We start from the raw sequence: 27,662 nt of genomic DNA on the forward strand, positions 1-27,662 counted from the left end.
GCGGGACCATTTTATACCACAGATCCCTGTCGTATCTGGCCAGGGTTGCAAGTGCTTTAGCTGTCTTGACTGTCGTCGCCGCTGAGAAGATCACTTTCCTACCCATGGCATCTAACTTCTTAGTTAGTCAGGCTGAAGACGAGGGGTTAGATTACTTCTTTCTTGCAGATGCCGAGACCACTGTCTCCGGAGAAGGCTGCAAATGTAGGCACTTGGATGCAGACTCCGGAACCCATTACTTTTTCTCTAGATTATTCCTCTTCGCTGGAGCAGACGCCGGGTTTCTCATCAATGCCAGGCCCTCGTCCCAAACGTTGTCCAGGAGAGGCAGAGCTTGAATGGTCTTCCTCTTGGCTTCACGCCGCTGGTAAAGAAAATCTTCCTTCGTGGTCTCTTCTGGCGTCAGCTGGAAGAGCTCCAATGCTCTGGCCACCATGGCATGGAGCGACCCCACTTCATCCGGGGGAGAAGCCGGCGGCGGTGGGGAAACGCTGCTGTCGTCGTCTGTGTCCATAGCCGCTGTGTCCGTCCCTGTATCCCTAGGGGGATGCCACAGTCGACCTCCCCTTGCCACCAGCCCTTTTTGTATCCTGAGGGGTTGGTTTCGGGCTTAGAGATGGCATCCTCTTCTCCGGCGTCTTCGCCACTGGCTTCACCGAGGCCTCCCGCCTCGGGGGAAGAGATACCCTGGGCACCACCGTGGCCACCTGGACGGGTCAGGCCCTTTTGCCTTCGAGAGGGCGGCTGCCACCAGCTCAATCTTCGAGGATGACTTAGCTGGGGTCGCCTGGGCCTTCAGGGGTAGGTTATACACCTTTCCCTGTAACTTGGTCTTCTCCGGCTTCTCCTGGGTTAGCAGACTTCCTCTTCGAGGAGGAACTGGGCCGATGACTGGAGATGGAGGCAGACGGTGAAGAGGAGCGCGCCCTGCCCAACGCGGGACAAGCTTACGTGGCTACCCCGATGGAAATTGACTCGCAGTGCTTGGCCTTTTCTTAGGCCCCCACGGATGGAGTGCCCTCAAAGGACTTAGAAGCCCACTCCTCGACCGGGCAGCCCTGTGTGAGGAATGGCCCTGCTTGCCGCACAGGGTAGGGGCCTTGGTGTTGAGTCACGTCGCCAACCTACTGCGACAATCCTTTGCGGTTCTCTTGAAAAAACCAGGGCCGATTTTACAATCTGCTTCCCTGTGGTCCAGATGGAGACAATAGAGGCACTGGAGGTGTTTGTCTTCTACACACACGTTTCTGAATCCGCAGCTGGAGCAGGGCTTGAAGAGGGAGCCTCCCTCCTTTTTCTCCTCCGACATGGTCCGGCGTGCAGTGTAGGATCAAAAGGACTTCTGGAATCTTCGATGACACTTCAACGATTCTTTCCCTTGAGAGGGTCTGAAGACGCCGACACACGGGCCCCTGCTTGCCGTTCAAAGGAGCGAAAGAGCACAAGGGCTGAATTGACCAAAAATAGAACTTTTTATCAAAAAAAGCGCAAAAATGTAGAAAAGCTCACGGGAGCAAAACACGAGGACTCCCAACACTTGAACCTGCGGTAAAAATCTGAAGATGGCTGCCAGAGGAGGGGCTTAGGGAGAGGGCAGTCATTGGCTGGGGGCAGTATGACCCAGAGTGCATGGATTGGTTTAAAGGAGAAAGATAGTTTGTATGTGAAAGTGAAATTGTTTCTTCTTTTACCAAGGATTCCCGGCCTGACGACAGGGAATATTCAGGAGCATGTGAATACATGCCAGACGGTTTATAGTCATAATCTCGAATACAAATATGTCGAAAGTCATAATGTCGAAAAAATAAAGTCGAAAACAAAAATGTTGAATTTCTTTTTTTTGTTGATTTTTATTCGAAATAAATCAACCCCCCTTTTTTAATTTTCTTTTTATGTTTTACCCCTTTTTTTTTACCACCGGAACCCCAAAAAAACATGTAAATAAAAAAAAAAAATTCGACATTTTTGTTTTCGACATTATTGCTTCGACATTATTGTAATTCGACATTTTGTTTTCGAGATAATGACTGGACACCATGCCAGACCCCATGCTGGAGAATGAATATTTATTGACTTTATTGATAGACTTGGTTTAATGAGAGCTACATGACTACGGTTGACACTTACGCAAAGGACAGAAAATCAAGGTTTACAATAGGACTAACAAGACCTGGTGGCGTAGTGCTGGTCTTCCCTTCTTCTATTCCCTCCACTTTGACCTCCATCTCTTGAACAAACCAACTTCCAAAGATAGTCAAGTGTTTGTATTAAGTCCCTTGAAATGGGCTCTATGGGCTATGTCCATGCCTCATATATAGAAAGCAGAATCCACCCTCACAGAGGCATCCCTACTCGGTTAGTATCTATCGATTGTTTACCCCTACTGTCAAGTTTCACAATCACCTTCTCTATCCAACCTCCCTCTGGGACTTCCTAGGTGTGACCTACTTTAGTTTTGATTATTTCTAAGAGGATGTAGGTGCTGTGCCTTCCAGAAACTAGTTCCACTCTATGCTCTTCCCTGATACCCCGATATTGCTCTACCTGTGTCTCCTATTGCTCGTGTTACTCTCCTCTCACCAACACCACCCACCACCTTTTCTCCAGTACTGCAAGCTCCTTCTCTATCCCTTCCATGTCTCTACACAATGTGCCTCTACCCTTTGACGTTACTCTTTCCTAGTCTCTTCCCTTCTATGCTCCCCTCCACTACTACCCACACAATCCAATCCAATTCAATCCAATCCTACTGTTTATTCCACTACTATTCCACCCCTCCTACTCATTCACCTGCCCTTGCAGTCTTAGTCACCTCCCACTCAGTCCCTACCCTCCAAGGATACTCTCACACAAACTCAACACAGTAACACTTTCTCGCCAACCAATACCTCACCTTCTCTGAAAATTACCTCTGCACTCATGCCCACCATCCTTCCTCCTCCTGATATCTTGGTTTTTCATCTCCTCCTGTGACCTCACCCGAACCACCCATACCTTCCTGCCACCTGCTTTAACCTCCTCCTCCCTTTGGTCCTCTTCTGCAGGCCAAGCTCGCCTTGTCTTTCCCACCTGGGAGGTGTTACAGACATTAGAATACATTAAAGGTCAATGGCAGCCTGCACTAGATAGCATGACAGTGCGTGTTAGGGAGCCACACTCGCGGGGTGCCATGTTGTGGGCCATCCATTGGACATGTTGAGGCAAGAAATGCCTAAAATCAGAGGAAAACTGGGCAGCATCTTCATACAGAGGTATAGGGTGATTAACAGCATAAGTGCCCTAAGGAGGGGACAGGACCTGGGGCCCACTCAACTGCCACCTACCCCCTCTTGGGTAGAAATTGCTATGGCTTTCACCCTGGTAGGCCTTTCACCCTAGGCTGAGGGGACAAGAACCCCTCTTGACAAGGTCAGATTACGGACCATGTGATACTATCTTTTGCTGCAAAGCACCATTGACCCAAACACTTCAGTCTTCCTTGTCACGCTATACCATCCACCAGGTGACTACCTCCCTCGATGAAGAGCAGATTCCACTGGCAACCTTCAAACTAATTTAAACAGGATTCTTGTCCTTGGTGACTACAGCATTTGGGTGTACTGCCCTTGCAACATAGAACACACAAACCTTTTCCAAACTTTGCAATTCTCTCCGTCCTCCGATTCTACCCACATAGGAGGTCAGACACGAGAGGCTTTGCTGGTCTCATGTCCATTCATTTGTCCAACTTTGAGGTTATCCTTCAAACCATATCAGATCATCACCTCCTGCAATCCCGCTTGGCCAGAGTATACACCTTAACCCAGTCTATCAAGGTGAATTAGCAGCCATACAATTACGGCCTATGAGACATGTAACCCCTGTTCCTTCAAACCTTCAACGAAAACGCCTATAGTGGTCCAGCTGAATTTATACTGGACTCCTTGTCACCTGAATTTACCAGGACTTTTTTTTTTTTTAATAACTGGAGCAGTGAAACCAATCAAACATTCAAAAACCAATATCTGGTTTGGCTCGAAACTCACAAAGCTAAAAAGGAAGAACAGAGCGCTTGAACAAGGATGGTGTTAAGACCATGACAAGAAAACTGCATGTCTACAGTGTCTAAAAGGGTTACAATGCTGCCATTAGTTGAAAGAAGAAATTAATTTTTCATGAGCGCATTGCTCAGTCTTCCAACCAATCTGACAGAAATTCTAAAATCGACAAACAAGTCTGATGCCCTAGAGAATGTTCCCCTTATCCAATAGCCTCTCACAGACTGCTTGTCCTCCTATTTGGTTGAGAAGACTGATGCCATCAACCTATTCCTGCCTTAACTAAATTATCTGCTCTTCTGGTCCCTGATACTTGGATTGCTGTTTCCTTCTCCATTTTCCATCTCAAAAATCAGAGCTTGTATCGCTCATTAAGAAAAGGAGAGCCTCTTCTGAGCAGACCCACGTCAGCCCTGTCAAGACCGTAAAATAATATCTCCAGCTGGCTTCCTAGTTAACTGCTTTGATAAACAGCTCCTTTGCATCAACGGTATTCCCATACCTCCTGAAGAAAACTGGCATCTCTACTCTTCTCAAGAAACCCATTGATAACCACATTATCGTCGCAAATTATCCCCCCTAAACGCCAAAACTCTCTTCATTAGAAAGATCATTGAAATAGGGCCACTCAGCAATTACGACAGTATATCAAGCCTACTAGCCACTTACTTAACCATCTACCTGGCATCAGGTCAACCTGAGGCAAAGAAGCTGCTTTGCCCAACATCAGATGAAATCTTAAGATCACTCGATACAAACGTTTCTTCCAACCTTATCCCTCCTGGAACGCTCAGAGGCACTCAATGTGGTCAAACATGACACTCTACTTCACACCCGGGCGCCTTTGGTTTATTGGGGTCTGCCCAGAAAATAATTCTGTCTTTCATAATTCTGTCTTTCATAATTCTGTCTTTCATAATTCTGTCTTTCCTCTCAAACAGGGAGATTCAGGTTGGATCCAATCCTCTTCTCTCTGAGCCTACTACTCTCCGCAGTGGAGTAGCTCCAGGCTCAATGCTCCCACCATGGTTCCGTAACACATACCGAGACCTCTCACTGAGATCACATCCTACACTGCAACTTTTCAGACTCATGTTGATGATACTATTTTCAGAGTCCTCCTTATAACCTTCAGTGGATTCCCGACTGCTTCCTCCAGAATGAAGCTTGGATGAAGGATACCTGCCTATGACTTAATATATGCAACATGGAGATTAATTACTGGCACACCATTCCTTCTTCTCTTCCCTTTGCCTGATCCCCCTCCCTTGGAGCTTCTCCAGCCCATCCATCCTCTTACAATAACCACCTAATTCAAGATCCAATTCTGGAATCACAATTCCAGGTCCATCTCTTCAGGCATATCTTCCCAACCTGGAATAAGTCTCAGAAGTGCCTCGACTACTGTGCAGTCTCATGCTGAGGCACCCTTAAAGGTCACATCAGTCACAGAAAAACACAGCCAGGTTAACTCTTGGCCACAAACCCAGGGACCATGTCACATCTGTGCTGCTCTCTCTACACTGGATTTCAGTTATAGACCCAGTAAGCTGCACAATACTCTACGTCATGCACAAAGCTTATTGGACAAGGGGCCTGGATCCCTCCAACACTAGGGTAAGAAATTCTAAAGTTTGAGGCCCTTCAGATCTACAAGGGTCTTGACAACTGACTGACGCTTTTAGAAAAACTGAGTTGGCTGGAAGGACTGTGGATTCAGCAGGCGTTTCCCTCAGAAAGGATCTTCCTGTTGACATCAAATCTGTTGATGACCGTGTACGGTTCTCGAAAAACTGAAAATTACTCTTTAGCGAAGCATTTAGAGTGGATGCTTAATCTAATGCACAAGTTATTTCTACTGTTTTGATTTCCGTCCGGACCCTGCCTGCCCACCCACTTGTCACTTCAGGTTTCCTTTTTGCATTTATGCTGTTCCAGCACCCCCTGCTTCTGTCATGTTGTTTAGGTTTCATTTTTTGTGTGCCACTTATTTGCCTTGCCTTATGTTCTTAACTTTACTTTATGCTCTTCTCCTCACCCTTAATTTATCCTAATATTTTCCGAAGTCAGTGAAAGATCAGCGTTCCCACCTCCCCATCCCTTTGTATTGGAAACACTACAAAGCAAATGTGCGCACACATGGAACCTTACAGAAATCCAAACATTTTAATAAAAAGAATATATAATACTGTACCTTTAACCAATCCCCTCCTGACAGTTTAGCCTTGGTTGCTACACAGCCTTTACAATTAGGAGGTGTAACGGGGGGGAACCCTGCTACTTAGATGCAGGTAGTTCTTTCTCACACACCAAGCACAGGGCTCAGATGAACCCTCCACTGTGGCTACTCCCTTTCGTTATCAATTTTGAGCTCACAGAGGTTGTAAAAAATTTGGCAACAAAGTACCTATAAGTGGCACCGGCTTCTGTGAGTTGCGACTATTCACAAGGTGTCACTTTTCCTCTAAGGGGGAGAACGTTTCCATGATACTAGGGAGGTGTGGGAGCTACCCAGTAGACCTACTAGCAGTGGTTTATTGTGGGAGGACCTCATCGGGAGGGACTTCCCCTATGGGGACAAGGACAAGGACAATCACCTGGGGTACAGCCCATTGAATGTTATCACTCCCCAACATTCCCTAGCCCTTCCCACTGTTAGGAACTGTTTTACTGAAAAGAAACCTATGTATTGTAATAACATGGGAGATAAAACTAAAGCCAAAACTACTAGGACGGGGAAGAGCACAGGAGACATGAACATCATTGACTGTGTTAGTACTGGTGCGAGGTGACCCCGAGGAGGAATGAGGATTAAGTTAGCAACAGAGACAAAGGGCTTTTACAATCCGTATGGGAGGAATTGGATACAAGGTATAAAAATTAACAAAGGACTATCACATGTGCCAAGCTCTACCTTGTCAGACCACAGCGAGTCTTGCAGCAGGTGTGGAGGTGAACCAGTGTGAGAGATCCAGGCGCTGCCGAAAGACCGGAGGGAAGAGAATGCCAGTGAAGTGCCGTATAGGTCCTCCACAGGTTCTGCAGGAGCAAACGGAGTAAGAAGACTGAGCAGGAGAGCCGAGCCGTGGAACAGACATGAGAAGTACCGCACAGCCGATGGAGCAACTGCAGTGAACCAACAAAGCCGGAGAGGAGACCCGCGGTCCCAGGACGTCCCGATGATGTAACGCGATCCAACACTAGGCAACGGGAGACCCGGAGAGGACACAAGAATAGAGGGAAGGCTGGTTCACAACGCTCTCTCACCTCAGTAGTGGGGAGCCTGCTACTGGGTATAATCAGAAAGCAAATCCCAAGAGTATTAGAGTAAATCTTCCTTGTCTCAGTGGCAACAACAAGCCCACTGACCACTAGAGAAGGGTCTGGGACCCCCAAAAAAAGGAAACGGAGCAGACAAGGAGTTGTGCTAAAGACGTCAGGGGTAGGAAGTCATTCACCTTTGCTTTCTGGTTAACTTTATCAAGCAATGCCAAAAGAAGGGAGTTATTCTCCTGGCCCAAACTAGGAGTTGTGCTGGAGACACCAAGCGAAGGGGTCATTCCCCCTTGTTTTATTTGAACTGTACAGCTCTACACCAGGAGAAGGGAAATATTCTCCTGGAAGCAGAATGGTATAATGGCTATGTGAAACCAGCAAGCTAGGGGAAGGAAGTCTTCCCCCTTTGCATTTTTGTTGCAAGAGAACATTCTTTTTTGTTTTTTTTAAACTTCATTTATTGATTGCACAACACGTCACAGATGCCACTCATGTTTAGTATCGACCAGTATACAATATAGATGGGCATTTTGTATTCACATCACTTTTCAATACATTAACTTAACCAAATTATGTTCTTGTGGGGCTGTCTTCATCTGAAAGCATATTGCATAGGCATGCTCTAAACAACGTCCAAATGTCCTTCGGCCCATTTGTACTGGGTAGCATCATAACATATTGTTCCTCACATTAATTTACATAGGTGAGCTCTCTGAGAAAGTGGTCTGTACGTGGCGCATGAGGGCTTTTCCAGTTTTGGAGTATGCACTTCTTAGCTACAACACATGTAACATAGAATAGCCTTCTGGTCTTTTCTGCTACTTTTCCTATATCCCCAAACAGATACCTCTGGGGCGTGATGTCTGCTGGGATCTGTGCAATTTCCTCCAGTATCTCCGCCACTTTCCTCCAGAACTCAGTGATCAATGGGCAGGCCCAGTACATATGGTATGCATCAGCTATGGGGTTTCCACATTTCTGACATCCCCCGGTTACAGTGTTTGTGAATTTGGCCATTCTAGCTGGTGTATAGTGAAGTCTGTTCAACACCTTAAACTGTATTAACCGGAGACCTGCATTTAGTGAGACTCCTTAATCTCGTAGTCCGGGACCCATGTCATTTGTATGCCTTCATCGTATGTAGGTGTGATGCCTGGGAAGTTCCACAGCGGGGCCTGTGAGTAATGGGGTGCGTCAATGTGTAGCATTTTACAGATCTTAGCCCATGCAGTGATCGTGGCGGTTACAGGGTCACATTTGCATGTGTCTTTATGGTGTTTTGTGAATACTATGGAGCGTATGTCTGTTGGGCGTACTGAGTGGTGCTCTACGGGGATATGTGGTGCAGTGTCTGCCGGGTCCTGCCAGTACTTGGCGTATTGTGCCTGGGCTACCAAATAATACAATAATAAATCTGGAGCCGCAATGCCCCCCATCTCATATGGTTCAAGCAGCTTCTCCCACTTCATCCTAGTGCCCCCCCATCCCATATGAACGTGATCACCTGGCCTTATCGGGACATTGCTAAACACATATAGGAGCTTGGGAAGAATCACCATTTTAAGGACCGCAACACGACCAATTAGCGAGATAGGAAGCTTGGCCCATAGCTGAAGCTTGGCATTGATTGTCTGTAGGAGTTGTTCATAATTATCAATGTATAGGCACATCCTGTCCTTGGATACAAGGATCCCCAGATATCTTATGCTAACGGGTGACCATTGAAGACCGTGTGTACTGATTGGGCAATTAGTGGTGGGCGTTAGTGGGAAAATTCCAGATTTGGAAGTGTTTATCTTATATCCCGAGTATTCCGCAAATGTATACATGACTTTCAGTAGGGGGCCGAGATATTTTACAGTAGTGTATCATCTGCATACAAGGATATGGACTGGGTCATTCCGGCCATCTTTATCCCTCTCTGTTCCTGTCCGTGCCTGACAGCTGCGGCTACAGGTTCTATCGGGAGGGCAAACAAAACAGGGGAGAAAGGGCAGCCCTGCCTCGTGCCTCTGCCCAGGCCGAAAATGTTAAGACATTGTATGTTTGGTAAGGACCTTTGCCTCCGGGGAAGCGTACAGTAGTCCGATACACAAGAGAACTTTCTTTTAGATGCTATCCGAGCAGCAGGAGAAGGGAACTATTCTCCTGAAACAGAAACTTTGTTAGTTGTAGTGTGAGGGATAGATGTCAGTTGTGACACAGGACGGTGGAGACATTCTGACATACCCTTTTGTATTAGGTTTTGTATTAGGTTTGAGGAGATAGGGATACTGAGGCCCTTTTAATGCACAAATAAAAGTTTATAACCACCACCATGCCACCTTTTTATCAGCTACCTTCTTACAGAGCGAATTGCTGACCCCACATTAAAGGACCATTACTAAAGATCTGCTGGACTCTGGGGTGCGTGGCTCAGTAGCCATGCAGTAAGGACATATTTCCATCTGCTCTTGCTGATCCAGCAAGATCCTGGCCTGAAACACCGGCTCCAGCACGCGTTTGATCTCGTCTGCGCACCATCTGATGGGGGAAGAGGGCTAGCATGTGTCTGTAAGCGGAGAACGTATGGTGGAGGAAACACTGCAAACTGGCTCGGGGAAGAAGACAGCCCGCAGGCGATGGAGAATCCAAAATGGCAGCGGACGCGATGCAATAACCTGCGCCAGCACAGAGGCAGTGCGGTAATGTGAAACTTCAGCACGGCTGCCAGAGGATCACAGCGACCCAACCTGTTGCCACATAAAGACTGTAGAGGAGACAAGATCTGTCAGGTCGAGCGGAGTAGGTAGGCGTGTCTGACGCCATATGAAAAAGCAGCTGTACCACAAGCCATCGGGCGGAAGAGCCCAACGAGACGTGCGAGGTGCAGCGGACAACACTTCAACAACCGCAGGACTGCCGGTGGCACAGCAGAACGTAGCAGTGAGTCGGGGAGGGGCAGCTTTAGCTCAGAAGACATCCAGCTGCGAAGATCAGCAGCCGGCGCAGAGATTGCGCTGTGCATGCTCCAGTAAACACTGAGTTTTTGCTGCGCTTGCAACAGCACCTGGCCCCGGCGCCTGTCTTCCCACCGACCCCCCATCCAAGCCTTGGGCGAATAGCAAAAACATGTGAAGGATAAACCGTCCACGACGTAACACCTGAAGAGGGGCAGGGGCAGAAGCCAGTTCTGACTGCAGCAAGCCAACATGTAACTGGAGCGCTAATAATGCAATCCAACATCCTTGCAGGCACAAACTTGATGGCAGGCTGTATGTAAATGGCACAAATACCAGATTAAACAATTAAAACCCAATAAGAAAATGGTCAGCCACAAACAGGAATCGGTCACGGAATAAACACCACAATAAAAGAAACTCTAATAGGAAAAGGGTCAGCTACAAGGGTCAGCTACAAACAGGAATCAGCTACCTTAGAAGAGGAGGTTGCCCAGTCACCTGCATAAGACTGTGTGTCAATCTGCGGGGTCACACGCATGCATGACTTTGGCTCAATAAAATGAAGAAACCCTCCACGTGTAGCCCAAGATTGCAGTACTAAAGGTTGTCTAAGTGATGACTGCCAGCCTTCCAATAAGCAGTGGAGGACCCCAATGTGGGAGATCGGAATTGAGTGTATGCTCAAGAGAACACACAGACATAAGCGGATGCACCGGCAATCGCTAGCCCACCCATGGGGGAATACATCGGTCTCCACAACGCGTACAACACATAAAAGTGTATGTGGCCACCTCTCAACGTTGCACACAGATATCACGTCCACCTGCAGAGCACACTGTGTGCGCCACATCGCCAATATTGAAGCCTCGGAATAAGGAAGCAGTTACCACTCAGCACAGGCTGGCAACCGGCAATATAGAGACGAGACAAGTATTGAACCAACAAGGGGCAAACAAACTGGTACTGGGGCACCCAATCATGGCGTCCAAGACTAAAAAAAAAACCAGCCCAACTTGGACACGTTCGCTAAACCAACAAACTCAAATGATAGCACCAGGTCAGTGGCCCCAACACTACAAGGAGAGCAGAAGCAAATGAAAGGGGACCAACAGGTCCTAGCAGCAATAGCAGCTTTTTTTTAAAAAGATTTTTATTAATTTTTATTCAAGCCAAACAACAATACAAACCAAAACACGCAGTGCAATTTACAAAAGTTCCATTATTCACCAATTAGTCTTGGACACTGCTCCCCCCGTCCAACCCCCTTTTATGAGCCTACTTGATCCTAGCGTTCCGTATCTGCTACACGTGGCAGGGTCTCGCTTCCCTCGGATTCTGTTGGATCCGATATTGCTCCAAACAGTTCTGCTATTAATAATTTCCATGCCATCAGGGTACCCGCTTCTTCCTCCCCCCCTACGCTGCTCGCCTCTTGCCATACCATCGTTTCAGCCTCCGCCCATTTCTGCAACTCCTTCCACCATACCTCCACCTGTGGCTTGTGACACGTCTTCCATCCCATGGCAATCCTTCGTTTTGCGAGCACATATGCCAAATCCTTTAGTTTCCCAACATGTTTTAGCTTCCGTGATCTGGGGAACCCTCACAGCAAGCAGGCCCAGGCCGTGTTTATAATGAGCGTGACCCCCTTCTCTGCTAGTTTTTGTGCCACTTCACCCCAGAAACGCTCAATCACTGGGCATGACCAAAACATGTGTGTCATGTCAGCGTTTTCCTTGTCGCATTTGGGACACGCCTGTCGCCCAGCGTTTTCGAACTTAGATATTCTCAGAGGAGTCATGTATGCTCTATGCGTTATATACAGCTGTATTTGTTTTAGTCTAGCATTTCTTGACACCTTCTTGTGGTATTCCAGGGCACGTTCCCACATCCCATCCTCTAACGGGGCTCCTACCTCCACTTCCCAGTCTAGTCTCAATTGTGTCAGCACCTTTCCGACCTTAGTCATCACCATCTCATACAATCTAGCAATCTCATGCCCCCCTTCTGATATGTCATATATTGCCCCCATGATAGCATCTGGTTCTTCTGCCAATACTGTTTCAGGCCAAGTTTTCAGAATTTTCTGCACCATCCTATGATACGTAACCTATTGCCCCGTATGTAATCCCGCCTCTTCCCCAAGTCCTTCGAAATCCCTAATGGTCCCCCCTCTTGCCAAATGTCCCCCAACGTTACCAGCCCCACCGATTCCCAGTAGGTCCTGATAATCACCCTCAGCTGCTTATCTCCCCCTGCCAATGCAACCAGCGGTACCTGCGGGGAGCATGGGAATGGGTCCTCCATCATCCGGCATGCTCGACGCCATATTTCCCACCCAAGCATCAACATCCCAGTGCGCTCATTCATTTCTAACTCAGGCAGCCAGATAATTTCCCTTAAGTAAACCGGGGCACAATCCTGCCCAAACAACCTTAGTTCAGGGGTCGCTTCATCAGAGAGCCACTTAGCCACATATTGTAGCTGACTCGCTACATAATAAACCTCAAAATTAGGCAGTTTGATACCCTCCCGTTTCATAAATGTTCTGCAACTTCCATAGCGCCACGCCACTCTGTTCCGTTTACCATGCCACAGGAAGTTGCTACACATACTGTTCAGTTTAGCAAAAAACTTCTTGGGTATCATATGTGGAATATTACTAAAATAATGTAGAAGCCTAGGTAGGACTACCATCTTAAGCATTGCCCCTCGTCCCATCATCGCTAGGGGCAATTTCTCCCAAAACTTCATGCATTTCCCGATTTTCTCAATGGCTATCTCGGTGTTGTGCCTATGTTCCTCTTCTGCCGTGTGATCCACGTTTATTCGAAGGTAACGGAAAGAGCTAACAGCCCATGGTGTTTGTAGCACCGGTAACCTTTTCACAGTGGATCCCTTATAGCTACCCAGATTTTTGAGGATTCACCGCTATTCCGGACAGCCCTGCATACCTCTCCATCACTTCCAGGATATACTGGAGATTTTCTTCCGGGTATTTCAAGTATAATAACAAATCATCCGCATATAAGGACATCAGGTGTCGTTCCCCCCCCCCCTACCTCAATACCTATCGTATCATATTGTTGCCTAAGGTATATTGCTAGGGGCTCCAAGGCTAGAATGTAAAGCATCGGGGACAAAGGGCACCCCTGTCTGGTGCCTCTACTAAGTTGCCACCTCTCAGATATCACTGATCCTGTTCGAACTCTGGCTAGCGGCTCACTATATAGCATCTTCACCCACCTGATGTAACCGGGCCCCATTCCGTACCCTTCCAGGGCCGCCAGGAGCCATGGCCACTTGACCGAGTCGAAAGCTTTTACCGCGTCTAACGACACAATCGCCATTTCGCCTTCAGTCTTACTACCCCATTCGACCACCCGGTGGAGTCGCTTGTGATTATGAGTTATGTTCCTATTCGGGACATAGCCCATTTGGTCCGGGTGTATTAACTTGCTAATTACTCTTTGCAGTCCGTTTTCAGCATCGACAAAGGTCTGTAAGAGCCACAGCTATGCCCCGGTTTGTTAGGTTTGGGAAGAGGCATTATGATCGCTTCTCTAAGCGACTCCGGCAACCGTCCCACCTCAAACGCTTCATTAAGCATTTCTAGCATTGGGGGGAGCACTTCCTCTCTATATACCTTATAAAATTCACTAGGGAACCCATCTGCTCCCGGGGTCTTACTGGTAGGCAACTGCCTCACCACTTCTTCTACCTCCTCCAAAGTAATTGGTGCATCAAGCTCCTCTCTTTCCTCTCCACTTATCTTGGGCAGTCCTACATCTTCTAGTGTTTCGGTTATCTCCTCTTGGCTGCCTCCCTCCTTATCCTCGTACAGCACCCTGTAGTAATCCGCAAACTCCTTGTTGACTCCTTCTTGGGTGTCCGCTACCCCACCATCTTCTCTCGTTATCATTCTAATCGGGGGGCTAGAGGTTTCACCCTTGTATAGCCACGCTAAGAGCCGTCCCGTTTTATCTCCTCCCGCATGCTGTCTCTCTATATATTTTTTATAATTGAGGTTGCAGAGCCTTTCCCAGTGTTCCGCACACTGCTGCTGTAGCTTAAGTACTAGCTCCATGTCCACGCTTCCACTTTTTAATGCTCTTTCTAGTTCTCCTTCTGTTCTTTGTAGATCAGCCAGGACCCCGCCCTGCAGGCCCTTTGACTTAGCTATGGCAACCCCTCGCACCACTACCTTAAAGGCTTCCCACAATGTACCCGCCGAGTCAACGCTACCAGTATTCACCTCAAAGTAGTTAATAATCTCTTCTCTTATATCTTCTCTAAAGACTGGGTCTTTGAGCGCCTCTGCTCGGAGGCTCCATGTCGGGATCCGCGCCCTCGGGGGGGGAAGTATTGCCACCCGAGGACCAGGGGCGAGTGATCCGAGAGGACCCTCGCCTTATATTCTATCTGAGTAATCTCTGTCATTACATCTGGCGTGGCAAAGACATAATCAAGTCTTGTATGCAGCTGCTGTGGGGCTGAGTAGTGCGAATATTTCTTCCCCTGGGGATATTTTGTTCTCCACACATCTTCCAAGCCAAAATCATCTAGCAGCGTCTGTAATGCTTTAGCCGCTGGGGTGGGCCTATCAATCCTGCCATCAGATCTGTCTACCTTGGGGTTCATTACACAATTGAAATCCCCGCCCCAGATCACCGCACCACCCACACACATACTAAGGTTGGTGCACAGGGTTCTGAAGTATGCGCCGTGTTTTGATTGGGGGCATACGTATTTACAATGCATACCTCTTTATTCTCTAACAGCCCCCTAAATATGACCATCCTCCCATCCATCTCCACCACTTCCTGTAATAATTGGAACGGGACGTGCGGCGCCACCCAGACAAGCACTCCTCTAGCATAGGCAGAGTATGACGAGCCCACTACAATCCCTTTCCATTTCTTCCCCACCAACTCCATCTTCTCTCACGTCAGATGCGTCTCCTGCAACAGTGCAATAACTATCTTTTGCCTTCTCAGATACAGCATGACCTTATTCCTTTTCAGATAGCTGTTAAGTCCCCTGATATTCCACGTAATTATCTTAAGATCGCCCATGGCTCGTTAATACTCCACTCCCTTACCTCCAGCCGATCCCTCCCGCCCGCGCAATACAGATACAACCATCCGGCTCTTCTATGTAGGCTCATGTTTGAACTTAAACCCCCCCATAACTATATACACGCCAAACTCCCCGCCTCCCTCCCCTCTCCCAACAACACCCTCCCCAACTGTTGCCCAGCTCCATTCCTGGATCTCAGGCACCCCCACATCTAGCCCTGTCTAGCAAAAGCCTATGCTCGGGGCTCAGTAGGGTGAAGCCGCCCTAATGGCCACTTAACTACTAATCTTTCGGGGGTGGGTTGCCTTCATCCCGTTGCTCCTATTTTCCGACTTAATACGCTTTATGTTAACGCGATGCGGCTCCCACTTGCATTTTACCCACTATATTCCAGTCCATGCCGAGCACAAGGCCCGAAAGCTACCCATTGTTCAACCAGTCTCACTTTTCCAGTATAACCAGGGTCACCCTCCCACTTACCCCCTCAGTGTCCTTGGCACAAACTCTTCAGTTGTCATGCTCCTGCCGGTCGCGGTCCGCCTCTTGTTCCGGGCAACCCTGCAGGTCCAGCCATGACACCACCTCCTCCGGAGTATCAAAGAAAAGCGCTCTGCTCTTATGCAACACTTTCAGCCTCGTCGGATACAGGAGCATGTACTTGATGCCTGCTGCACGCAGCCTCCTTTTGACGGCCACATAGCTGTACCTCTGCACCAGCATCGTGTAAACCGGGTATGCCGTGACGTTGGTGGATGCTCTCTCTATTGTTCCGCCTTTATGAAAATATTCCAGGATCTTCTCTCTGGCTTTATAGTTCAAAATCCTCGCGATGATTGGTCTCGGCGGAGCCCCAGGCCGTGGTTTCCTCGTTAAGGCGCGATGCGCCCGCTCCACAGTGAACCCCTGCGAGAGCGTGTCTGCTATCTCCTGGAGGATCATGTTCGTCACGTAGTTTGTGGGGTCCTGGCCCTCCTGCCCCTCCGGCAGGCCGACCACCCGTATGTTATTTCTTCTCGCCCTTCCTTCCGCTTCTTCCACCCGATTTTCAAGATTGGCTACCTGCTGTTTTAGCACATGGACTTCCTTTGCATTGTTCGTGCGGACATCTGTATTGGTCTTGACTGCGCTTTCCAGACCACTCGTTCTCTCTGCCAGTGCCCTGACATCTTGTCTTAGCAGGGTAAGTTCAGTTCCTACCGCATCAATTTTGGTCTCTAGGGCTGTTCGTAGGTCCGCCATTGCCGAGCCCCATTTGGTGCTCAACTCCGTTATAGCCTCCAGGATCTGATGCTTGTCTCCTTCTGGGGCTTCTTCCGCAGGAGTCGTGGCCGTGCTCTGTGCCGATGTTGTAGGGGTCCTCTGCTTTTTCGCGAAGACCTCTATTGTGGGTTGTTTGGTCTTGGCTCTTAGTCCTTTCACCGACATTACGCCACCCTTCACACGTGTCTGGCTCCGGCTCAGTGCTGTTGTTGTGCCACCTCCAGTTCCTTCAGTCGTTGGGGTCGCTATCTCCCAACTTACATTTACTATGGCGCATGTAATTGTTATTCAGGTGGATTGTAGCCTCCCAAGTTTCACTTTCCACATATATAGTTCTTATTGGCGCACGTGTCCGCTGCCACCTCTCCGTGTAGTCAGGTTGCCTAGGTGCACGTGGTGTAAGCAGGGTTTGGGTGTCCTTTTGAGGTTGCAACAAGCAGCCTCACTGATTGGTTCCCGGCTCACCCTCAATGGCCACCAAGCGCCACTTTAAGGAGTGCGTTAGTGTTGCACTACACAGGTCATCCACGGCCTCCCAGGTCGCTTTCCTGTAAGCGTCCTGCTGCATCCACATCTGACTTTGATCACAGACCCTTTGCCATGAGCCCAGCGGCGCTTTGCTCCCGGAAGTGTCCCGGTCCCCTGCGGGTGTGTGCCCCTTCTCAGCTTTGTCTTATCACTATCACTCTCGGTGCCAATCGCTGCAGTATGAACTCTGCAGTGCTTGTGGAGCCTACTCCTGGACTGCAGGGCTTACCCTGGGTGGCTCCGGATGGCACTATTCTTCAATGTTTACTGGTCATCTCGTTTGCTGCATCACTCAGGCAGGCTTTGACTTGGCTGCTTTCCCCTGTTTGTAATATATGCTGCTGCAGTGACCATATGTGGGTCTGAGGTGTTCACGCTTCCTCGCTACCGTCTCTTAGCACCAAGCCTTTGTCCAGTCGAGTGACGGGCGCCATCTTAGGTTTCACCGTGTAACGAATGTTCGGCAGCGTGTTTGTTTATTCCATGAATCTACTACGGATCGCAGTTGAATACAGTTCCGTTGCCTGCCGCACACTTTATATGTCCGCTCCCTCTTCTTCCCTTTTTTTCCTTTTTTCACCAAAGGTGCGTTTGTTCACAGCTCGCGCACTGCACGTTCCCCCACGGATCTGGGCTTGTAGCTTGTACGTTGTTCGCAACAGTGTATCTCGATTAGATACTAATTATCCTTGGCATCGCCCCTTCAGTGCCTCTGCTACAGGCGTGCTGGATACTTCCCACTACGCTTTCGTAATGTGCGCCGCTTCTGCTTGTCGGTCCGCGCCGTGCATCATTCCGTCACCGCGGTTCTACAGCACCGAGTCACTTGTTATCTCAGGGCAGGCGCCCTTCCGATTTCAGTCACAGAGACCGCCGTACTTCTCTGGTGCTATATTTTTCCAGCAGGCTTTATTTTCAAAGGGCAATGTTCCGCTGTTCGCTCTTCCCATTCATATAGCCGTGGCTTCACGATCACTTGACACTGCATGCATTTTAAGCCTTTATTTTCCTTCGGATCAACGCCGGATCACAGGAGCTCTCGGGATCCGCGACCTAGCTCATGGCCCTGTAGCCACACCCCCTCCAGCAGCAATAGCAGCCTTGACGACCGCATTAGAATTCAAAATGGAACCCATCAGCCTAGATGTGAACCTCCTGAGGCAAGATGTCCGGTCACTAGGAGAATGCACTGGAGCTCTTGAAAATGAAGGTGCAGTAAATTCAGTCAGCCTGAAGGACACCTAAAAAGACATAGAGATACTGCAGCAAAGATTGAGGAACCTAGAAGGAATAGTCGAAGATGCAGAAGGGCAGGCCAAACGCAACAACGTTAGAATCATTGGACTCCCTGAAGGTGAAGGAAAGAACCCTACACACATTTTGTGTACAATAGGTTGCTGCAAGAAATTGGCCCAGGCACCCTCACTCAGTGTTTTACAGTAGAAAGGGTACAGAGGACCCTGATGCAGAAACCACCGCCAGGAGCCACGGCCCATAATAGCCAGGATACAAAATTATAAAGATAGGGAAAATATCCATGAGCACTTCCATAAAGGCGGTACGATACCGAGAGCGCATCAGCGAATATTACAGCATACCTAGACTACACCTTGCAAGTGCAAAAACAGAGGCTGCACTTTACATCAGTCAAGAGGAGGCTACGGGTGGCAAACCTCAAATACATGCTGCTATACCCTGCAAGACTGAAAATCATGACCAAAGGTTGGGCCATCTTATTTGACACCCATGACGATAAACACAAGTGGATGGACATAGAAAACGTGCCAAATGAGGGGAACAGTCAAGCAGTGGGTGAGGCGGACACATGCTGAGGGTATTTTTCATGTGATCCATAAGGATGCAGCCGGGTACAGCTCACCAACTGCAGCAGTAAGCGACTCCTACGGAAAAAAGACTAAGGTATCAACAACTCTGTAGACTGCAGGAGCAAGCAGCATAGACTCTGTAGCCAGAAGCACGCTGCAAGGAAGTGCCCTTCACCCAAGTTTATTTTTTTGTTTTCGGATACTAGTTGTTACGTACCCGCCTGCTGCACTCCAAGCACCAGGGACAAGCAAGTGGGGCGGGAATGAGAAGTAGGGATGCCTGAGCACAAGGTACTAATCTGAGCAATTGTTGGGGCTTGGGAGGGCACAGGAGTTGGGGGGAGTTAGCCTATAGATCCACACAGGAAACGTATGATATGCACATCAGTCTGACGAGTCATATAGAAGATCTTATTTGTGATGGGGGAACTTAAAATAGCCTCCTGGAATGTCGGGGGGATGAAAGGTTATATTAAACGAAATAGGATAATGACATACTTGCTCCGCCAAAAAATGGCCTCTGTACTATTCAGGGTCCTCAAGACTTTTAGGATAAAGAAGGTAGGATGATTGTAGTACAGGGATTTGTGGAACAGAGAGAGCTCTGTATTATCAATACTTATGCAACAAACCACGACACAGCTGACTACTTCCGCTCGCTATAGCCCCAAATTGGCCCATATAGACATAGCACATTAGTTTGGTGGGGAGACTTTTTTGTACGTTAGACGCAGAACTTGATAGATCAGACAAACTCACACCTGGCCCCTTCAGCGAAAGCCTTGAATACGCTGTTGCAAGGATTCACACTGTCCAACTTATGGAGGGTCCTGCACCCACAAACTTGCGGATATTCACATTACGCGGCCCCCCAAAGACCTATACACCAGACTGGACTATGTCTTCACAAGGGAAGAAACTCCACGTAAATTAAAAACGTCGGAATTGAAAGCATGAGGACTATCTGACCACACACTGCTGATAGTCACAGCGCAGATCATCCCTCCGACCTGGCCGCTCAGATGTGAATCCCTGAAAGATGGGGTGTTCTGGGAACATCTAAGGGAGGGCATTAAGGACTATTTCAAAAACACAGGAAGCATAAAATCAGCCGGGACATTATGGGAAGCTACAAAGCAGCAATTAGGGGGACGGCAATAGCTAAAGAAAAAGGAATGCAAGCCACGATAGAAAGAAACGTACACAAGGCAGAAACTACACTAGAAGCCGTAGACCACGCAGGAGACACGTCCAGGGAACGGGCCCATGAAGTTATCCGTCTGAAGCACTGGGATAGATTGGGCACACTGAACTATAAAAAGTATGTAGAAAGGCAACAAGCAGAAGGAAACAAGCCAGGATGTTTGCTGGCTTGGCAATATAAAAGCAAAGCCAAGCGGGATACGATACGGGTGATTGTAGCGAAAAATGGGGATGTATATATGTCGCAAGAAGGCATATTACAAGGAGTTATATGCAGAGACATCAGAAACACAGTCGTGTGACATAGATGAGGACCTAGCACAGATCTCCCGAAACGAGATGCAGACGCAGCTGGTAAGCTAGAGATTTCCATAACTATAGAAGAACTAGAAAATACCGTAAGAGGGTGCCTATTGGCAAAAATCCTGAAGCAGATTAATTCATTGCAGATGTTATGCCCCCACTGTTTACTCGAGAGAGTAAATTATAATCCCACTATTGAAGCCGAACAAGCCTGACAATGACTGCGGGTATACAGGCCTCTCTCGCTGTGTAATCAGGACTGGAAATACTCATAGCCCTATTATCCAACAGGCTTAAGATGGTAACATCCAAGCTCATACACCCAGATCAGACGAAATATGTTCCGGACACGAATATTACATGTAACTTGAAGAGGTTACACCACATCATCGATCACAGCTGCGACAGTATGCATCATTATGCTGTGGCCTCGCTAGACGCGGTCAAGGCATTTGACTCGGTTAGATGGCCATGGTTGTTCGCTGCACTGAAGAGTTTCGGCATGGGGCCCACATACATTAAATGGCTACGGCTGCTATATAGCAGTCCGGTAGCGAGAGTTAAGACAGGCAACCATATCTCAGATCAATGGTTGCTAGGAAAAGGTACAAAGCATGGTTGCCCATGGTCCCCTATGTTGTTTATATTGGCCCTGGAACCCTTGGCAGTGTATTTCCAAAAGAAGTATCAAGATGGGGGCAGAGTTACACATGGCAGTAGGAACCTGATCTCCCTATATGCTGACAACATGCTTTTATACTTGCAGCACCCAGAGGCTAACCTACAGTATATTCTGGACGTGTTTGAGCGCTATGCAGACCTTTCAGGCATCACGATTAGCGTGCAAAAATTGTGCTTGTTCCACTTAGCAGGGTATAAAGGGAAACCTCTGAACATATTGCCAGTCCTACTGGTTAAGTGGGAAGTGAACACATTCAAATACCTGGGAGTAGAAATCTTCCACGACCCCAAGACAACACATACAGAGCACAAAGAAGGCGGTAGATAAAGTAGAGAAATTCATGGCCTTCTGGGCTAGACTACCGCTCTCACTGATGAGTAGGGCCGCACTGTTTTAAATGGTGGTGCTACCGAGGCTCCTTCACTTTTTCACTAACGTCCCATATGACATACCTAAAGGCTTCTTTAAGAAACTTGATAGTATGTGTCGTAGCTTTTAATGGCACATTCAAGATGCAGAATGGCACTAACGAAATTGGAGAGACCACATGACCAGGGTGGTATAAAAGGGCCCAATTTTGAAGCATACTTTGTAGTGAGCAAACTACAATTTGTTACAAACTGGCTGTCCGACGAACAGATCCAAGACACACTGTTGCTACAGCCAGAATGTACCCCATTTTTTCTAAAGGAGGTAATATGGACCCAAGCGCCACATAGCCTGAAACCTCTGCTGTTGCCGACGCTGGGTAAAACGATATGGTGTAGAGCCTGTTGCTTGCTAGAGAAAGAGTCATCCTACTCTGCTCAGATCCCATTGGGAACACTAAAGATTGAGGACCCACAGTTCAGATTAAATGTGAGGAAGTATTGGGAAACCATGGGAGTAGCTACAGTGGGAGATTTTCTACAAGAAGGGAGGCCAATGGACTTCAGAGCACTCAACTCAGAGACTTATTTAAATGAAGGGCAACCCATAATATATGCTACACTCCTCACTAGGCTAAAGCAGAAATGGGCGGAAACAGACAGGGAACTGCAGGAGGATGAAACAATAGAAGCACTTTATATTTCAGAAGGGGGGCATACAGTATCGAGAACATACAAGTTATTTATGTCTCGGCATGGGGATATGCTTACGCAGACCAGGTGTAGCTGGGAAGCAGATCTGCAGGAACAATTGACAGATGCAGACACGGGTAGAGCGATAGCTTATCATAAAAGTGTCCAGAAATGCGAAACTTCCATTAATTCAGTTGTATCTAACCCACAGGGCGTATTTAAACCCCTAAGAATATCACAAAATTTAGCAAAGCAGCAGAACAAACCTGCCCAAAATGCGGATTGATTAATGCCAATCTGGTACACATGTTCAGGGCTTGTACAAAGATCCTACATTACTGGTAAGACTTAGCTCAGTCCCTAGCCAAGGCAGGTATAATATTGGACACACGGCCTCCCACAGCCTGTGTGCTTGGCATTTTTACACGACCAAAACAAGCAAGACATGTCAGTAAATTGAAAGACCTAGCATATATCCTAGCAAAACGTAGGATAGCGATGGGTTGGAAAAGTCGCAAGGGTCCAGCAACAAGTCTGTGGTGAAGTGATGACCAAAAATGGTTGTTGGCAGAGACCTTGGTGTGGCAAGAGGTGGCCCGGTGAGGCCAAGGAGAACAAAATGTAGACTTGGACTCTTGGAGGCATATTTTACAGGAACTGATGGCCTCTGCGCATAGTGACACCCAAGCGGTAATAGATGCCCCGTCGCAATTGACGGAATAGTGATAACGCATCTACTCAGTACAGTCAGATGAAATGTGATCGGCTATAACACATGCGGAATATGCTGGGATGTGGGTGGGGGGGAAGGAATAAACAGACTCAATCGAATGTGCATTGTCATGTGAACGCATATGTAAGTTATTTATTAACACTGTTAATAAAAACAATAACATTTGTTTAAAAAAAAAAAGAAAATCTGCTGGACTCAATCGTAGGTGAGGTAGAATGCTGAAAATGAACCAAGACATTCTTTGCAGCTTTTTGAAGACTTTTAAAAAGGACAAAATATGCACTGGAAGGACAAATTCAAGACAGTTTATATCAGGCTAGCAAAGTTTACTTTTTCAACAGCAAATTCTTTGGTCAGCAGTGTTCATTTGGAATGTGAAATTTCAGAATTAAAACCCATAATTTTAATAAAGCATGCAAGATGTACTCACTTTTAGAGTGTCTTTCTTCTCTGGGGAGGCAGATGCCTTGTAATCTCGATGCTTTGGCAGCTTTTCAATGAAGAGCCTGAAGAGGGATAAAGGGGGTGGGAGGAGTGGGGAGAGCAAGACAGGGAGATGGAGCGTCACTGAATTAGTTAAGGGCAAAAATGTTAATCAATGTGATGACATTCAATGCAAGTAAAAAGAAAGTTGACATTGCAATTCTAGAGGGACATATTTCCATGCAATCAAGTGTGATAAGGCAGAAGGCGACACAAGATGGAACCGTGACTGCTGTAAATGATACAGGGTCAGCAATGGGAGACATGAGGCAGTGTAGGGTACTGTGCGGAACACTATAGCTCAAAAGGGCACAGGAGTGTGGTACTGCTGTGAGAGAAGAATCTGGAGAGAGGCACGGGCGTGGTGGTTTGGAGTGTTATTGAAAGTAGTACAAGGAACATTGAAGGATGTGTTTTGGTTGCATTGCATGGTAAAGTGCGTGAGTAGAGACACACAAGGATGTTACTCCTCTGATGGACACAGGAAAGGGATATAACATAATTGTTACTATTCGGAGTGACATTAAGAGTCAGAAGGGAGAAACAAAAGGAAGAGTGCTATTATACATGATTGCAGTGGTGTTGCCAAGTGTAGTTGCGCCAACCCTTATGTAGGTATGTTTGTGTTGTGTTTTAATGTGTGCAGCACTGGCTGCAACAGGTGGAGATTTGACTAACACCTTACCAGTCAGATAAACAAAATGCAAGCAGAAATGTATCGCCCCACCATTTCAAAAATAAGGCACACACTTGATTATGTGTCACCCATGATTGGTCTAATTGTATCAATGCACCTGTAATATTGTGTTATATTCCGTACTTTACAGACCTTAAAGTATGCGACTTGGGTGACATTATGTACAAGTTACATACAGTTAGTGTAAATGAACCAAAATAACCTTTGGCACACTTGCCTTTTGTTTCGCCCATCAAATGGCTTCATCTAGGCCAAGTTACAGATTTCTGGTAAGTACAGCACTATTGTTGTTAGTACTGTAAGGGAGACATGGTATCACAAGTAGACACTGACACAAGAGTTGCAAGTTTCAAAACCTTTATTATTAAATTCAAGGGGTTTGGAAAAACTGTCTGGCCCTATAACTAAGATCGGAGTAATCTCGACCATCACAAAATAAGGACCAGTCCAATTCAGTGTTAGTCAAACAATAAAGGCCTATACTACCAAAAAATTAATGCCTGCCCTCACTCTAATGTTATATGGGGATATGTATCTACAAAATTTTAAAATTAGTGGTGAAACAAAATGTCAGAATGTCAATATAAATCAGTATTAATTCTCTTGCCCTTGGATTGCGAACACAGTTCGGCAGTTCGGCAACTGTCTCTGCCCCCCAGACACTTCTTGGCCATTCAAGTCTGAGTCACATGTTCACAGGTGTAACCTCTCGGGTTCCTTTCACCCAAGTCCAGGTCATCTTTCAAGCTTCCACACAGTTTCAGCAAAATAATTTATAAGTATAGTATTTGATCAAAGTTCACTATAAGTGCACCTCATTTGGGCTCACACCTTTTCTCCTTGGTGGGGTACCCTTCCCCAAGCTTTCTTCGCATTCCACATTATAGGTTCCCCTCCGTCAGGCTCAAACCTCCATTCGTATTTTGATTTTGCTGTTGAAAACCTTTGAAACTGGGAGGATTTTCGCTCTCACCTCCACATGAACACTTCGACCCTCCTTTCTTTCTTTACTTCCACTTTACATATTTTCCTTCCGTTCCAATGTCTTTTGGAAAATGTACTTGTTATGTACTACTTGCTTTCCAAACGGGTCTTCCTCAGTTGGGCTCGGACCCTTCTTTTACTTTCACACACGGGACTCCCTCGGTTGGGCTCAGACCCTCCTTTTACTTTCAAACAAGTTCAACAATTTGTGAGCTTTTCACTTAACGCTGATCTCTCGCTTCCCGTTGCCTCTACAGCTTTAAAACATTTCACAGAGACTTTCAATTGGGCAATCTCACTTTGCCGGACCACTCTGCTACTTTGTATTCACAGTTCTTAACAATGGATTCACTTTCTCTCGCAGCTTATCAACGCTCGCGTAACCTTCATCCCTTGGATACTGTTGCAGGCATTTAAATTAAACACAGACCAGGCTTTCTTTGCTTCCATCAAATCACTGGTCGTGTTAAGATGCTTTCTGTCCTTCACGCCTTTGATTTACGAGTCAAGGTCGTTACCACTGCCTCTTCTGTGCCTCCCCCAACTCTGCCGTTCACCCGGGAGGGTGGCTGGTAACCTTGTAGCACTCAGACGACTCTTTTTCTCCCTTCCAGCTGGGCTGTCGTACGCAAATCTCATAGCCTTTTGGAAATAACGATCTCTCGCTGGGGGATCTCTGGCTTCCTGCCCCTTAGGATGAACCCCTCAGTTTGTCACTCTCCTTCGCTTGGTTCGCCATAGCCCTGGAGGGACTGCTCCTTCTCATGCACCGCCTTGCTCAAAGTGTGGCTCAGTGTTCCACCTTTTAACCATGTGGGGAGAGTTAATAGTTATTAGGTGTGTGTGATTAAAGTCAAGTGCCTGACCCTGCCTGATCTTGTTAGACGGACATGTCCAATGTATTGCATGGGTGGTAATCCTTTGAGCCTTAGACCTTCTCTTCCTCGGTTCACTGTTTGTGTAGGAATGGGGGGGTGGGGATCTGGGAAGTTGCAATATCCCATAAAATAGGATTGGATAGGGATATTGGAAAGGGGGGCATACTGCATTTTGCCATCGGGTGTCCCTACCGCACTCCCCGAGGGCCCCTCACCCAGCTGATCCTCCCGCACTTGTCCACCCCCAGGGTCTAGACCCAAAGGTGATGGCCTTGCCCTGCCCACCTGAGTAAGGGATCCCCGGGGTATGGCCAGTGAAACACCCTCTGGTTTTTCACAGCACATTGCCGAAGTCAATAAGATTAGCCTGATACTCTGGGAAAAACCCTTGTCTGTTGAACATATGCTAAACTGAGTGTCTAGTTACGAAAAAATGTCATACATAAAGCAGAGATAAATTCAATGGTATTCCATCTGGTTATGTTCCATTCATGCCCATTGGCTTGGTGATGTATTTTTCTTGTGACCTTCAAAGTCTTAAAAGATATTGATTTTCTTTTTAGACATTCAAGTCTGGTGCCATGGATAGTTCGTACCCTGGTTTAGAAAACACCTGGAATTTGGGATCTGTGTTGTGGTCAGCACCCTTTCTTGATAATCATCTATTTCGTGCCTTGTTCGGTGCAGTTTTGTTCAATTCGGCGGTGTCTTTCAATGTGCGGCGGTGTTCTTCCAGGGGACAAACTATATATGGCACCAGATTTAAACATTTAGAAAGAAAATGAAATTGAAAATGCATTAGCTAGGCCGATACTCCACTACAATCGATATTGGGGAGGATCATCTGGAGCAAGAAGCAATGCACACTTCTGATCAGGACGGTATTCTAACCGAGCAGGTATCCGTGACGGTTAGACAGGGGTGAATCCCCTAATCAAGATGAGGAGGGTTTGGAACGGGATCAGAGTGCCCCTCGAATGGCCCCGTCAGTAGCGCTAGAAATCCAGAGTATGGAAACAGATGGGCAATATTATGTCACGCGAAGGCAAAGACCCCAAAGAAAAAAGGCTGCGAAAGCAGACTGACAAGGGAAAAGAAAGCACTAGAGACAGGTCTCAATCAGACCTTGCCGATTCCCTTTTTTAATGTGTCTTCAGATAACCACTACGATTTGGTGGAAAAAGAACGCCTGGCAAAAAAAAGGGAAAAAGAAATCTTTGTAAACAAAAAGCAGGATTAAAAAGGGGGCCCTCTTATTAACTAGGTGAGGGTGATCTCACCAGCCCGTGAGGAGAACAAATCCCATCACGAGGAGACTTCCTTGCCCCTTGAATGGATGTGAATATATCTAAGTGTGTGAATCTTTGCTGGAGGAAGTAGGAATGGGGGCTTTAGCAAAAGCGTGTTCTCTTGTAGAACAGGCCAGGGAAGTATGAAGGGTCAGGAATTAAACTGACACACACATGGTTTTGGCTAAATACTTTTATTGATAAATAAAAGAAAGGGGCTGGAAAAAGGTCTTGCTGTCCCTGCGCTAAGGGTATTTCTCTACCTTAACTCAAAACTAAGGATCTGTCAGTGTCAGAAAGTCCAAAACAAAACTGTCCTGTGTCCAAAACACTATTCCGACCATCACATTCTGATGAAATAAATCTTAAGGTGAAAAGGGTAATGTCTTTGGTCTTCAGCG

The 27,662-nt window shown here is 47.2% G+C and overlaps 1 protein-coding gene across 4 annotated transcripts in view; it reads right to left on the reverse strand.

Moving 5' to 3' along the window:
- STAMBP (STAM binding protein) overlaps positions 1-27,662 on the reverse strand; it is a 675,416-nt gene that overhangs the window by 585,721 nt on the left and 62,033 nt on the right. For all 4 annotated transcript variants that reach the window (XM_069618921.1, XM_069618923.1, XM_069618924.1 and 1 more), the window contains exon 3: positions 23,361-23,436. In XM_069618921.1, coding sequence (XP_069475022.1) covers positions 23,361-23,436 — 76 coding nt within the window. The remainder of the gene's footprint in view (positions 1-23,360; positions 23,437-27,662) is intronic.

The sequence above is a fragment of the Ambystoma mexicanum genome, chromosome 10, assembly GCF_040938575.1.
Source record: "Ambystoma mexicanum isolate Mex_15411 chromosome 10, UKY_AmexF1_1, whole genome shotgun sequence".
NCBI classification, from domain to species: domain Eukaryota; kingdom Metazoa; phylum Chordata; class Amphibia; order Caudata; family Ambystomatidae; genus Ambystoma; species Ambystoma mexicanum.